At 46.2% G+C, this 14,428-nt stretch overlaps 1 protein-coding gene across 13 annotated transcripts in view; it reads right to left on the reverse strand.

Annotated features, from left to right (window-relative positions):
- The window catches only part of CACNA1D (calcium voltage-gated channel subunit alpha1 D), a 525,137-nt gene that overhangs the window by 373,085 nt on the left and 137,624 nt on the right, over positions 1-14,428 (reverse strand). For 3 of the 13 annotated variants that reach the window (XM_012099903.5, XM_060402375.1, XM_004018382.6), the window contains exon 1: positions 1,686-2,142. The exons of 9 other annotated variants lie outside the window; for them this stretch is intronic. In XM_012099903.5, the coding sequence (XP_011955293.3) occupies positions 1,686-1,752 (67 nt within the window). In that variant the 5' untranslated portion in view covers positions 1,753-2,142. Of the gene's footprint in view, positions 1-1,685; positions 2,143-14,428 lie in introns of those variants that run through there. One more of the 13 variants, XM_012099902.5, reaches the window with a different exon arrangement.

Below are 14,428 nucleotides of genomic sequence, written 5' to 3' on the forward strand. Positions count from 1 at the left end.
TGCATTCCTTCAGACAAACTGAGGTCATTTCCACTTATATTCCACATCTTTTCTGACTTTCAAAACCCATGTATCTCTAGTGAGTTAACAGATACATACCGCAGCTTTCCTCCAAAATAACTACCATCACCAAAAAAAAAAAAAAAAAGGCAGTGGCAATAATTCAATAGTCTTAATCATTTTCAGGGTGTTACTCCAACATCTTTCTACAGCCACAAATGCATTTTTTTCAGCATGGGAAAAATAAAATAAAAACTGGCACCACTGGCACCAGGGCAATACCAAGAGCCCCATAACAAATACCTAGATTATGCACTGACACTTCCTGCAAATGAAAATTCATGATGCTTGGGACTCATTTCCTCCACAGGCTTCCGAAAACAGAAAACATCTTTAGGGCTTTTTTGCATTTTAAATTGCAGCCGCAGCAGCCAAACCAGCAACCAGAGAAACAGACAGGGCAGGCAGCCTGCATCCTTACACCTAGGAGAGACAGGCTGAGTTATGTCAGGGGCCCTCAAGGCCTAAACAGGAACCATTTCAGCATAGACTGGGACCCAAGTACACACACGATAGAACCCCAAGGAGGCTTCATGTGCAAAGCCCTCTCCAGCCTGGGGTCAGGCCAGGACCCAGGCAGGTCTCCCAGGTACCTGCCTGCCTTGGGTCACAACCTCCTTACTGAGACAGAAGTCAAAGCGAGAGGAATGGGCATTTGTGAAACCAATTCTTACTAAGTCAATAGCACAAGGGAGAGTCAGAGCCAAGCACAGGTCTGCCTGGTTAGCAGCCTGAGAGGGATCCACAGGAGTGGGCAGCAGAGGTCTGAACCAGGGGAGGAGTCGTCCCAAGTCTTACCTTGGGGAGCGCTCATTGGGAAAGCTGTGAGCCCACAGAGAGCTGTGGGGACTCCAGCGACCTCTAAGGAGAAGTGAAGAGGGCTGGCCAGGAGCTGCACCCCCTTCCTTCGACCCAGCCCGGCCGGCCGGCCGGCAGTGTGGTAACTGCACGTGGTGCCCGGGCCGGGCTAGGGAGGGGAACCCCACAGCGGCTGTGACTCCCCGGGCATTGCTAGGTTACCGACGTGTGCACAGCGGCGCTGGGAGCGGGAATACACTTTCCATCCGACCCTCTGGCCAGCGATTCCGAGACCCAGCCTCCCTCTCAAGGGTAGCAAAGTGCTTCACCCACCGACGAGAAGGGTGAAACCTGGCAACCCTGTAATTTTCCAGATGCCACCAGAGACCTTCTTTCTAATATACCAGGGGGCGGGAAAGGAGGCGAAGAGGCTAGAAAGGGGGCTCGGGCTGAAGACTCAGAGCCACCCTCTTCCCATCGCTCAAGAGCGTTGGAGGAAAGTTGAGCCCGAGGACACTGAACCCGAATCACCTAGGCTCACCGCCCCTCCGGCGGCGGCACTGTACTCCACGGACCCCACGACCACCCCCACCCCACAAATGCAGAATTAACTCTGACATTCAAGGCCTGAAGGGGAGAATGGAGTGGTTATCACGCATCTCCCCTTTCTATGTAGACGACACCGAGCTAGAAGCATCCTCTCCTACCCCCTCAACCCACCAGCGCATCAGAGACAGGAGGGGGGGTGAGAAGGAGAGGGGGTGGAAAGAGGAGGACCATGACAAGGATGAGATTTGGCAGCGGGTGCCCAGGCTCTGGCTGCTCACCGTTCGCGTGGTCCGCTTGCTGCTGCCGTTGATGCTGCATTTTTTTCATCATCATCATCATCATCATCCACGAACATTTATTGAGCGCCTACTGTGTGCAGGGCACTGTGCTAGGTGTTGGGGCAGGGGAGGAACGGGTAAAGGGGGTGACCGATAGGTAAGAGCCGCGGTCCCTGCCCTTAGTCAAGCTTCAGCAGGGGGTGGGGAGGGACAGGGACAGATAACAGAAAATAAGAATAATTTATAAAAAACGGCTGGCCACCCACGCTCCCTCTTTTTCAAAATCGGAGCAAAATAAACTTTTTCTAAAAAATAAGATCAGATGTATATATTATCCTGATAATATATACATGTAATTTTTTTGCTGCAAAGGAGAATTGGCTTGGTCCCCCCCTCTAGCGGAGGGACGCCATGGGGATGCCGGCCCGGCCGCCGGGGCCGCTCGGCGCGCCCCCCATGCCCGCCCGCTCGCCCGCCGCGGTGCCCGGTGCCCGGTGCCCGCCGCCGCCACCACCGCCCGCGCCGCCGCTGGCTCGGGACCGCGGGCAGCCGGAGCTCACATCCGGGGACGGAGGCGCTCGCTCGCTCACTCCGCGCCCGCCGCGCCGCGCCGCACGCCGGCTTCGCCCTGGCGACGCTGCGCGCCCGCCGCCGCGTCCCCCTCCCTCCCCCCGCCCGCCCCGGGCCTCCCACGGGCTGCGCTGCGCCCCGGCGATCGGAGGCCGACCCGCGGCTCGCCCCGCACGGCCCGCGCGGTGCAGGTGGCCGCCGCGTGGGACTCCGGGGCCCGCCGGCCTGGCTCGGCTGACCCGCGGGCGCCGAAGGGTTAAGCGCGCTCCAGCGGCGGGCCGCCTGCTTAACCCCCTCGGTGCCGCGGCGTGCTCTCCCCTTCCCCCCCACCAATCCCCGATCGCGCGGGCACAGCCCGCGGATCCCGCCGAGGTCGGGTACGGATGAACCGCTCCTCCACTGGCATTTCTTCGGGGCGGGCGGCCGGGGGACTTTAGGCTCCCGCAGCGGGCCTTAGCTCTCGGCTCCATCCTCCCCCGCAGCACACCTGGAGGAGGCCCCGCCCCCTGGGAACACAGGTGCGGGCGGAAGGTCTTTGCTCTGGTGGTGGCCAGGGGCTCTGCTCGGCTCCCAAACCGCTCCGGGGCGGGGCTGAAGCCCGGTACCTTTCCTCGGCTCTTTCCAATTGCGGAGGGGCTGGGGAGCCCGGCTGTCTGGAGAGCACTCACTGCCCCAGGTAACAGCCCCTTTAGATCTAACCTGGTTTGCAAAGCGTCCTCCATCCCCCCCCCATCCCCCCCCTCTGCGCAGGATCTAGCTCGGCTGTGGGCTCTGAGACAGTTGGGGGAGGGGGAGGACATCGCTCTTTCCCACTCCCTCCCTCCCTCTCCACCCACCCCCCTACTTGTGTTAGGAGGCAGGTACGGGGAAGTCAAAGCCTCCAGTGTTTTGCAAACTGGGTCCCTTGAAGGAATAGGCAGTGCTGCTAGAAACTGCAGACTCCCGTGGAGAAGTAATGAGAGTAGTTGGTTTTATGGTACCTTCACGGTCTCATTTGGTGGGGGTGGGGGATTTTGCAAATGGCAGTTCCCGTCCAGAAGGGAAACTACTGTCTCTAGTGCGTGACCGGTATTTCTCATGTAGCGGTCGTGCTGGCTCTTGAATAAGGACGTCTGCTCAGTTACTTCACAAGGTTCGATATATTTGCTTTGATTCTGATCTGCATGTTCCTACAGCCTTTTAGAATGTTTGGGAACAGAGACTTAAAAACAAAAATAAAGCAAAAAGCCCAGCGCGAACCAAGAAATTAAGGGAAGGTGCTCTTTGGCCAAAGAAGTCACACTGGGCACACTTAGCTGTTGGGGGCCACCGAGGAGTGGGGAGGAGGGCGGGGATAGCCTTCCAGAGCGGGGCATCTGGACAAGATGGATGAGAACAACCAACCTTCCTGTCCTTTTCTGTACAAGGAGAGGCAAGGAGAGAGCCTTGAGGCCTAGTTAGTACTAGAAAACTGGCCTGGGCCATCTCTGAGGCTGCTTCTGAGCCCAAATCTGAAAGCAGAGTAACCAGCTCCCCTCAGAGAATTTCCCATCCTGGACCCCTGTGTCTTGAAGTGTGTTTAAAATACACAGGTACACTTGTCACTTTCAGAACTCTAGGTTTAAAGCTCTGCCTCTTGAGACCTATTCTGCAAAATCCCACCCTGCTATTTGCTCACAACTCAGCATTCACAAGGCACCTGGCAGAAACAGGGGACAAATCTACGGCACAGCCCCTCCCTCAAGGACGTACACTCTAGTACAGGAAGAAAAGAGTGTGTGTATTTCTAACACTATTTGGATCATAGGAGCTGTAACAGGTATGAAGAAAGTGCTATGTGAGCATCAAAGAGATTTATAATAGAGGAAATCAGGTATTTTCAAAGAGATGACATTTGAACTGATTCTTAAAAAACGGACAGGGAAGGAAAGATGAAGGGACAAACAGATGAAGGACGGGGATTTCAGGGCAGTGAATATGCTATACAATATTGTCATGGTGGGTGTAGAACATTATTTTCATGCATTTTCAAAACCCATAGATGTGTACAACACAAAAGCGTAAACCCGAATGTAAACTGTGGAATTTAGTTAATAATGTAGCAATACTGGTTTATCGGTTCTAAGGAACCACACTAATGCAGAAAGTTAATGACAGGAGAAACTGTTGGGGAAGAGAAGTATACAGGAACTCTACTTTCTAAGCAATCTTTCTGTAAACCTAAAAATGCCCTTAAAAATAAGAGGAATGGGCTTTGGGGTAGAGAGTAAAGGCAAGGGAGACTGCTCTACAAGACAGGATGTGTTCAAAAATTAGCAGGAGCGCAGAGCAGCTGAGGTGCAGGCCACCAGGCTGGGGAAGGAAAGCTGGCTGGCTTGCTAAAAAGACCAGATTTATCTTCTCTGCAGTGGAAATGAGTGAAGGTGTTTAAGCTGAGAAGTGACATTAAATTGTGACTCGGGTTTCCCAGTTTTACACTTCAGATCTTAATGAGTTTATGGAATTAGAATTTTTCACATTTTTCTGTCCCAGCTTCTGAATCCCATCTTTGCAATGTTTCCAGCAAGTTTTTGTTTCTTTTTCCTTCTTTTTGAGGGCCTTCATTCATCTTAGCTCTGAAGGCTTTGGCCCACTGGGTAATTTAAATATTTCTATTCCCATGATAATCTGAATTCCTGAATAAATACATAATAATAACTAATATTTTTTAAAAGCTTCCCATGTGCCAGGCACAAATATAGGCACTTTACATGTATTACCTCTTGTAATTCTCACAATGAGGCTATGAGACAGGTCCTATTAAATTATTAATCCCCTCATTTTACAGATGACAAAACCAAGACACCAAGGAGTTAAGTAATTTGCCCCAAAACACACGCAATTATTTAGTAGCTGAAACAATAAAAGATGCAGGAAGTTTAGAATAAAAGATTTCATCTCTAAATCAGCCACATGTGATAAGACCCAATTATGTCACTAACGTGCTACGGTGGAGTTTTAATCCCTAGGCCTTTATATGTATAACACTATCATTTAAAGGCACCATACTGGCATTCTTGACGTGGTGACCTGAATGAATTTCATTCAGAAAACCTCGCTGATACCCCAGTCCAGGACCTCACCATCGCACACCCCTGGGCCACTGATTAGATGCCCCATCTCCTTTCCTCCTCCCTCAAATAATCCATCTTGTGCTCAGAAAACACCGTATCACTTCCCTAACTAAAAGAGAGAAAAGGCTGGTTCCTCCTTCCTTCTGACTCCAGTTTAAACTCCTCTGACCAGCTTTCAACCTTATCATTTCTCACCATTCACCTTCATCGTGGTCAGCAGCCTCCTCATTAGGCTGTGAACATGCTGTGCTCATTCCTGACTCTGCCCTGGCTCTCGTTTATTCTCTGACCCCAAATCCTGCCTTGCTGACCTCTAACTAAACCCTCCCTGTTTAACAAGTCCCCAGCATCTCCCTGCCTCCTCCCAGGAGCCTGCTCAGATTCCTCCACCACTGCAAACGCCCCCACCTCCCCTTTCCTAAAGGCCTACAGCACCTGGTTATCCCTTTGATTTGATACCTTCTTGTGTCTTCTTTGATTTCTTCTTGGCTATAAATCCTGTCTCTCCAAGCACAGTGCACGTCCTTAAGCAAGGATCACCTCCTTAGCCCCCCTCCCCCAACTGCCAAGTGTTCTGCTCACAGCAGGCACTAAATACTCTGATTAATCTGCATGGGATCATAAAAGCCCACAGATATAGCTAGAAATTGTCAGCTAATATTTACAAAAATCCCATAAATTTTATGGCAGGGTACTTGGCCTTTTCGATGGTAAAAATATATATATATAAACAGAGGGAAAATTAAGTCCTATGCACTCCAGGAATTCTAATTAAGGAAGAGAAATAAACAGATCCTGAAGGCTAGATGCACCATATAGCCACAAACAGATTGTGAATTTGGGTCGGAATGAGTCTCCATCCTCAGGCCCTAAGAAGCTAGCTCTGACCCGCTAAGCAGCATACAGATGGATAAAGGAGGTGCAGACATGAGTTCCAGGCGTTCCAGGCAGAGGAATGGCAAGAGCAGAACATGAGCAGAAAGTCAGTTAGTAGGTGGTTAGGCTGGAACCCGGAGAAGGCAATGGCACCCCACTCCAGTGCTCTTGCCTGGGAAATCCCATGGACGGAGGAGCCTGGTAGACTACAGTCCATGGGGTCGAGAAGAGTCAGACACGACTGAGCTACTTCACTTTCACTTTTCACTTTCATGCACTGGAGAAGGAAATGGCAACCCACTCCAGTATTCTTGCCTGGAGAATCCCAGGGACGGGAGCCTGGTGGGCTGCCATCTGTGGGGTTGCACAGAGTCAGACACGATTGACATGACTTAGCAGCAGCAGCAGGCTGGAACCTGGGAGTACCTGAGAGTCATAGTGAGGTGGCAAAAGCAGGATGGAGAAGAATGGTGGCAAGTCCCCAGTATCTGGCTCACCAGTCTAGGCATTGTCCTGTAGGTCAGTGATTCTTGGTCTCAGAACCCCTCCACAGGCTTAAAGATTATCATAGACCCCAGACAGCTTTTGCCATGTAGATTGTCCCCCTTGATATTTACCATATTCAAAATTCACAATGAGAACATTTAAAACATCATTTCTAGTTCATTTTAAAATAGTAAAATATCATTACCTGTTAACATAATTGTTAAAGGAAAGTAACTCTAGTTTCCAAAACAAAATAATAAGAATGGCATTCTCTTACATTTCTGCAAATCTCTTTACAGTCTGGCTGAGAAAGAAGACAGCTAGATTCTCTTATCTCCTGCAGCATTCAATCTGTAGTGATGGATTATTTGTATTGAAGTAAAGGATGAATATTCAGTCTAATGTGGATATGAATTTGGAAAAGGAAGGGCTGTTTTAATAGCCTTTTAAGATAATTGTGGATATTCTTCTTTGGTATGACACCAAAACTCAACTTTTAAAGGTTACTTGAAATATGGAATTTGAAACCATAACAATGCAACTTTTCATACACTGTTATATTAAAATCAATCAGTTTATATTGCACTGTGAATGGATCTTTCTACCCATGCAGAATTTGGTAACATCCTGCATCAGTCATTGAAACATTTTGGTTCCCCTGAGGTACACAGACCTTCCAAATGTTGACATGTTTCATCATACAATATCCAAAAAAACCACATTCATCGTTATCACTGCCTGTCTCATCAGAAAGTCTTTAAGCATTGGGAAGCTGTCAAGCTCTCGGTGGTAGACAGAAGTTTGTTCAAAATTCTCATTTTCACTTGAAGGCTCAAATTTTATAATTGGCGCACTGTCAAGATTTTTCTTGGAGGTAACTGGCTCAGTTCATTCATTTTCAACAAAATATCTGCCAGATACTTAGGTCTCAATAACCAAAGTTTGTCAGTAAAAATGGTGTTACACAAACAAGCGACCATTTAGCTCCACACTTCAAACCACTGTACAAATGAGACAACCACTGCATGCAGCAGTAATGTTTTCTATCTGCTTCTCAATATGTCAACCAGCATATTAAGAAGACATCTATACAAGGACTGAGATTTAATAAAACTAATAATTTTTACTGCTTCATCAAGAAGATTAGTAAAACTGACTTTTTTTTTTTTTTTACTATGAGTACACGACAGAGATTGTGTATCACATGATGTCCCCCAGTGCACTTTGGTGTCACTGCATTGACACCAGAAGTTTGGACCGCTGTTGATTTTCCACCATGAATGCAAATGTCAACACAGTGGGAATAGCAAATAAGTTTTAGTGTTCCTTTGAAAATAGTTTTGACCTCAAAGACCCCTTGAAAAGGATCTTAAGGTCCCTAAGGTGAGGGCTACTGGATAAAATACAAGATGTTCAAATATTGTGTGGGACACAGACATGTTAAAAAAATTTTTTTGTTATTTGAAATTCAAACTTAATTGGGCATCCTATATTTTTACTTTCTGCAACTGGCAGCAAGTAACTGAACCTTACCTCTGGGGTTCCATAAACCACACTTCAAAAATAGCTACTCTGGGGCCATCTTTGGGCAGAGAATCAGTATCAGAGTTATGCTTCATGAAAATAGCTCTAACCCTAGTGGGCAAGATGGATCAGAGAGTGAAAATAGTTGTAGGTGCAAGAAGTCCTGATGCAACAGTTAAGAATATGTTGTGTCCTCAGGCACTCAGCGGTGTCCAACTCTTTGTGACCCTATGAACTGTAGCATGCCAGGCTCCTCTGTCCATGGAATTTTCCAGGCAAGAACACTGGAATGGGTTGCCATTTTTCTACTCCAGAAACAATATGTCGCTTTTTATCTATAGTTATCAAGAGGGGCAACACTATCCTAAGCTTGGGCAAGGAAAACAGAAAGACTTGCAGAAGGCAATTTAGAAGTTACTAGAGCATGGGGAATAGGGGAGGGGGTCCCCATTCCACCATTCTAACTAGCCACCCTCCTCCCAACACCTCTACCCCAATCAAGACTTCTTGACTTCCACAGACTTATATCCCCACCCAGGCTTCCCAAGTGGCGCAGTGGTAAAGAATCCACATGCAGTGCAGGAGATGCGGGTGAGATTCCTGGCTCTGAAGATCCCACGGAGTAGCAAATGGCAACCCACTCCAGTATTCTTGCCTGGCAAGTTCCATGGACCGAGGAGCCTGATGGGCTACAGTCCATGGGATCACGAAGAGTTAGGCACGACTTAGCACTCACACAACAGCAGCATACCCCCACCAGCAAAGCATTATTTAAAGGTCTTGCTTCTTGCTTTGGTCACATGGAAAATAGAGCCCAGCTGGTCTTTATCCTTCATCAACTAACTATTCACTTGAAGAGCAGGATTTATGTTTCATATCAGGCTATGTAATTCCAGTTCCTTTTAACTGGTTCATTCCCATCCCCCTTGACCCAATTCTTAAATCTTATCCATCACTCTCTGATGCAGCAAATCCTTTCCATTTCCCCAGTTGGGAAATCCTGGCAAAGTGTAAGATACACAGTCAACACCCTATTATCCACGCTGACTGAAGGAAACAGTGAGGGGGGCAAGTCTTGCTTCCTGTCTGTGGAATAAACTGGTTTTAAAACATGATCTCCAAGAGTTCTTACCTTTCAGATATGAAATACCAGAGACGCTAGACTTTAGAGCCAGGTGTTCCTGGGCTCAAATCCTGCCCTTGACAGCTAGATGGCTTTGAGGAGCTCACTCCCTTCAGGTATAACAGGGAAACTATCACATGTCATTGATTTATTGCAAAGATTTAAAATAATGTTGTAGAAGCTCAGAGACATACCATCACATTGAATCAGATATCTCATGTGAATTTAAGTATATGCAGTTACAGAGAGAAAGGAAGGAAAGAAGGGCACCACTTAAATGGTGCTGGCAGGGACTTCCCTGGCAGTCCAGTGGTTAAGACTCTCACTTCCACTGCAGGGAGCAGGGTTTCCATCCCTAATCAGGGAACTGAGACCCTGCATGTCATACTGTACAGCCAAAAAACTTAAATAAAACATAAATTAAATGGTCTGCCCTTCCTTTGGTTGGTCTTCACTCTTACCTTCATGGCCTGACCTTAACACTTAACTCTTTGCCTGCATTAAGATCAATTGACTGTGATGACTGTCCTTTCCATTTGTGAGAATCCTGTCACTCAATATAGTCCCAAAGCAAGAAAATGCACTTGGATTTTTTTTTATAGTTTTGTATTTTGCTTTATTTTCATTTCCAGTACACACTTTACTGTTTGAGGTTTAACAACCAATACTGACAACCCCCAAAGTAGATAAAGTGAAGGACAGAGATATTAGTGAAATAGGTATTTACATCCAGGCACACAAGTGCAGTGCCATGGAACATACTCGATGTGAAAGGGGCCACATACACAGCACATTGAACATTGGGTTTAGTCAGCACTACTGCACAGCCACCTCCATGTTAAAAGCAACTAACCACTGGAAATAAAACTGGTGTATTCATACACAGTGATGGAAGAATAATACAAGTCTGCCTCTGATCAACCACAGGAGCAAATTTATGAGGATAGGAAGTTGTTTCGGAGATCCAGAGAGTCAATAAACGTCAGAAATTTTATAGTTCAAGTGTTATAGTTTCATTTCCTCACAGCAGTTGTTTAAACTATTCAGTTTGCAAAACAAAAACTAAAGTTTAAATGGCACTAGTACCTTTCAGACCTGGCACCCACAATATATGTGGACTTGTTCACTTTTCTTACCACTGCAAAAAAAAAAAATCAAAGTCACAAATCCTTGATATTGACATAAGCCTTTTCCACTTTTTTTTCCCACTTTTAAATTAATGTTTTGGGAGAACATTAAGTAGGAAATGATAAAAAAAAATTAAGAATCTTCATTTCATTAATTTTAAGTTGCTTAATAATACACAGAAATAAGCAGCAATAAATCTTGAATGCTTTGGACCCCTTTAATCCCCTTGGATTAGCAAAGTAGAGAGTAGCCAATTTAAGAACACTTTCTTTCCGTCTGACAAAATGCAACATGAAAATGCAGTAACCTCTCTTAGCTTCATGATTATAGTCATAAGTAGATGCTAAAAACTGGAATTTGACTGTGAGTTTGAAATTTCAAAAAGGTAGTCAGATCTTTCTATATCCTAGGTTATTAGAACATGCATGCAGGGGAAAAAATGCCTCTTTTAAAAGGATTCCAGTTCAAAAAAGTTTCATAAATGAAAAGGAACATTGTAGGAGTCAAAAGAGACATTTATTTGAAGAAGAATCATACAAAGTTATGTAACGCACTAAAGATTATCTGTTTTGTGTCTTAATAACCAGGTTGGCAATGTATTGCCTCCAAAAATATGGAACTTCCTATTTGTCAGTTTTATCTTTTTTTCAGGTTGCTATTTTTAATGTGTGTTTATAATACAGTGAAGACATCTCAGTTGATCATGTATTAAGCAAAATAATCACCATGGCAGGGAGACACACATGGTAGTCTTTATTGTCAACACGTCTATAAAACCGAATAAATATTTGTTAGTGTTCCATTTTGATAAATACAAGAAACACATGGGGCTGAAAGGGAAACATATCCAGAGCTTCATAATTTTTCTAAGACTGACACTACTTTAATAGTAAATAGCAAAGAATGCCAGGGTTGGTGGGTGGGGCTTTGCAAACACTCTTTACATCAGAAACAGACTAGACTTTGATGCGGGTGAGTTGGTGGCTCAGATGATGAAGAATCTGCCTGCAATGTGAGAGGCCTGGGTTCAGTCCCTAGGTCGGGAAGATCCCCTGGAGGGGGGCATGGCAACCCACTCAAGTATTCTTGCCTGGAGAATCCCATGGACAGAGAAGCCTGGTGGGCTAAAGTCCATGGGGTCACAAAGAGTCGGACACGACTGAGCGACTCTCACACAATCAAGTGACTCAAGGACAGACCACTGCATATCTTGTCCCTGAAGCCAAGTGTCTCGGTGCTACGAAAGGTTTTTCAGGATTCTTAATTTTCTACTAGCTTGCCCCCCTTCCCCTTTCCCTCAGCAAGTCTCTCCTGGGCTTCCTTTCCCAGCCACCTAACTGGACCCTTTCAACACTTAGAGACTTTTCTTCTCAGAAGCTTCTTCCCTCTATTCTCTTTGTTTCCTCTTCCAGATATATTTCTTTGAAAGTCTCCAAAATGCGCCCGACTATTAGAGCTTAGCCTGCAGAAGGCAAAGTGAATAAAAAGAAACCTACAGAAAGGATTAGAAGATTGAGGGTCACATTTTAGCCACCTTGTATGACGTCCTAGAACTCAGCAATGGTACACTTTAGAACTAGAAAAATGGTTCTAAGAGTGGGAGGCTCGGAGACCCAGCTCTGCTCGCCAGTGACTGGGGGTGCAAACTTCAGCGATCACTGTCTTTCTGAACTTACTTCATCTGTGAAGCACCTGCCTCACAAGGTCACAAGGTGTGAGAGGATCACAGGAGACTGGAATGGGAGAGCATTTTATAAATTACAAGGCACAGGACCCACGGTTTCCAAAGTATAGCTCCTACAATAGCAGCAGCAGCAGTCCCCGAAAACCTGTTAGAAATACAAATTCTCCAACTCACCCCAGACTTACTGAATCAGAAACTCTGGACGGTTTCTGGGTGGTATCCAGCCATCAGTGCTTTAACAAGGCTCCCAAGTGATTCAGATACCTGCTAACGTTTGAAGATGCTGCACTGTACAGATGAATTGCTTTTCAAGAGATTTCCGCTGGTTGCTGCTTCTGATGGTTCTGAATAGATTCTGCCAGCATCAGGAACATTAATGCCCTTGTACTGCAGTGGTACTTATCCCCGGAGGAGCACAATAGCTTGCTCTCCTCTGTTCTCTCCTGGATTCTCGCAAAATTCGACAAAGTAACACAACTGGGTCCATTTCACAGAATCCCAGAGCACTTATAATGTGGATCATACAATTCATGACATCTCTGAGGGCTGAGAATTATTTCACCACCAGGCCAACCTAACACCTGAATGGAAGCCTGTGTACTCAGGTTTAAAGGATACTGGAAAGACCTAATTCTGCACTTTTCCACCCAGCTCACCAATGCCAGAAATTCCATCATCAGAGCTTAAAGCTTTAAGCTGAAATGCCAACAGCCCTAGAAATCTCACAGCCAGCCATTTACTTCCAAGGTAAAATGTCCTGTTCTTGAACAGTGGGACACCCATGCCTGCTTTGCGAACCGTACCCTAAAGTGTTACCTCAGGTCACTATAAGTAACTGCTTCCTTTGCAAATTTGCCCAAGGCCAGGTGTGCACACAGAACCAAGTAGGCATCATAGGTGTGTTTAAAAAAAAAAAATGAACTTAAGGATTGACCTGGGGAGTCTCAGGCTGAAAGAGGAAGAATGAATAGATCACAGCAGAGACAGCCAAACAGGAAGATGCCTGCTTTTCTGGTGCCCTAGGAAAGACAGGGAACTTCCCAAACGATCACAAAAGCAAATCTTCCAACTTCATTTGGTCCTCTTCTTCCACATCTGTCTACACATTTGACATTCTGTGTTCTTTAAAAAAAAAAAAATTATAAGAGTGTAGTTTGCAAAGCACTCTGACATGCAGTATTTCATGTACTCTCTACAGCCCATGAAGAAGAGAAAATTCCTCATTTAGCTGAGAAGGAAACTTGTGCAAGGATTCTGTCAGTAAATAGCAGAGCTCATTTAGATTTGAACCTGACTCTAAAAGACTACTACTTTCATCTTGGTGTGTGATTTTCAATCTGGTTTGTACCCTATTGCTGAAGTGGTCTGTGTATTACTGTTCAACTCCCAGCCTCCCTTTTGGAGAAGGGTGCTGGACTGTGGATCCCCAGTGCAGAGCATGAACCCCAGGTTCCTACAATCCACGCAGGCTCCCAGTTTTTCTCCCACTGTGTACCTCCTCCTCCCTGATTCCAGGGCACAGAGCTTGATGACTCCACAGATGGGCAACACCATCAGGCATGGAAAAGAGATTCTGCCACACATAATTTTACTCTGAAAATATCACTGTGGAAGTGTGTAGCTGAGTCACAGAGTTGGCAAGGGAACGTCACACAGGCCAGGCCCTTCAGGCAATGAACTCCATGGGGCTCTACATGGGGGCCCAGGGCATGGTCCTTCCCTGATCTAGGCTGACAGTTGCTGAGGCCAAGCTGGAAGAACATTCCTTGCACTACCACTGAGGTGGAGACCCTTGGATCATGTGGAGAAGTCTGCCCTAAAGTCTTCTAAAATTCCTTCCAGGCCTCCCATTCTAATTTATGCACAAGAAAAGCCTTTATTTTGTAATCTGGTCTTCTTATACCATCTGTATGACTCAGGCTCCCACTGGATCACAGATCCACACTTGAGCGCCACCCTTTCACCTAAGCTCCAGTGCCACACCACCAAGTGCCTGCCAACTATAGTTGCCATCAAATCTAAGTGGAAATGTCTTAAGTCAAATGAACGCCTTTGCAAACCAGCTCCCCGCAGCAAATTCTAGCACAACTATTTTCTCAACCAGCAAGACTCTAACTGGTGGAGTGGTCTTCTGTTTCATTTTGTATCTTTGGTTCATTGCCACTAATGCCTCTTTCCTGAGCACACTGTTCATACTGCTGCCTGACGTATCTTTATTAAATCTTTCACCGTGCTATTCTCTGATCCAATATTTTCATTC

The sequence above is a fragment of the Ovis aries genome, chromosome 19, assembly GCF_016772045.2.
Source record: "Ovis aries strain OAR_USU_Benz2616 breed Rambouillet chromosome 19, ARS-UI_Ramb_v3.0, whole genome shotgun sequence".
Classification (NCBI taxonomy): Eukaryota; Metazoa; Chordata; class Mammalia; order Artiodactyla; family Bovidae; genus Ovis; species Ovis aries.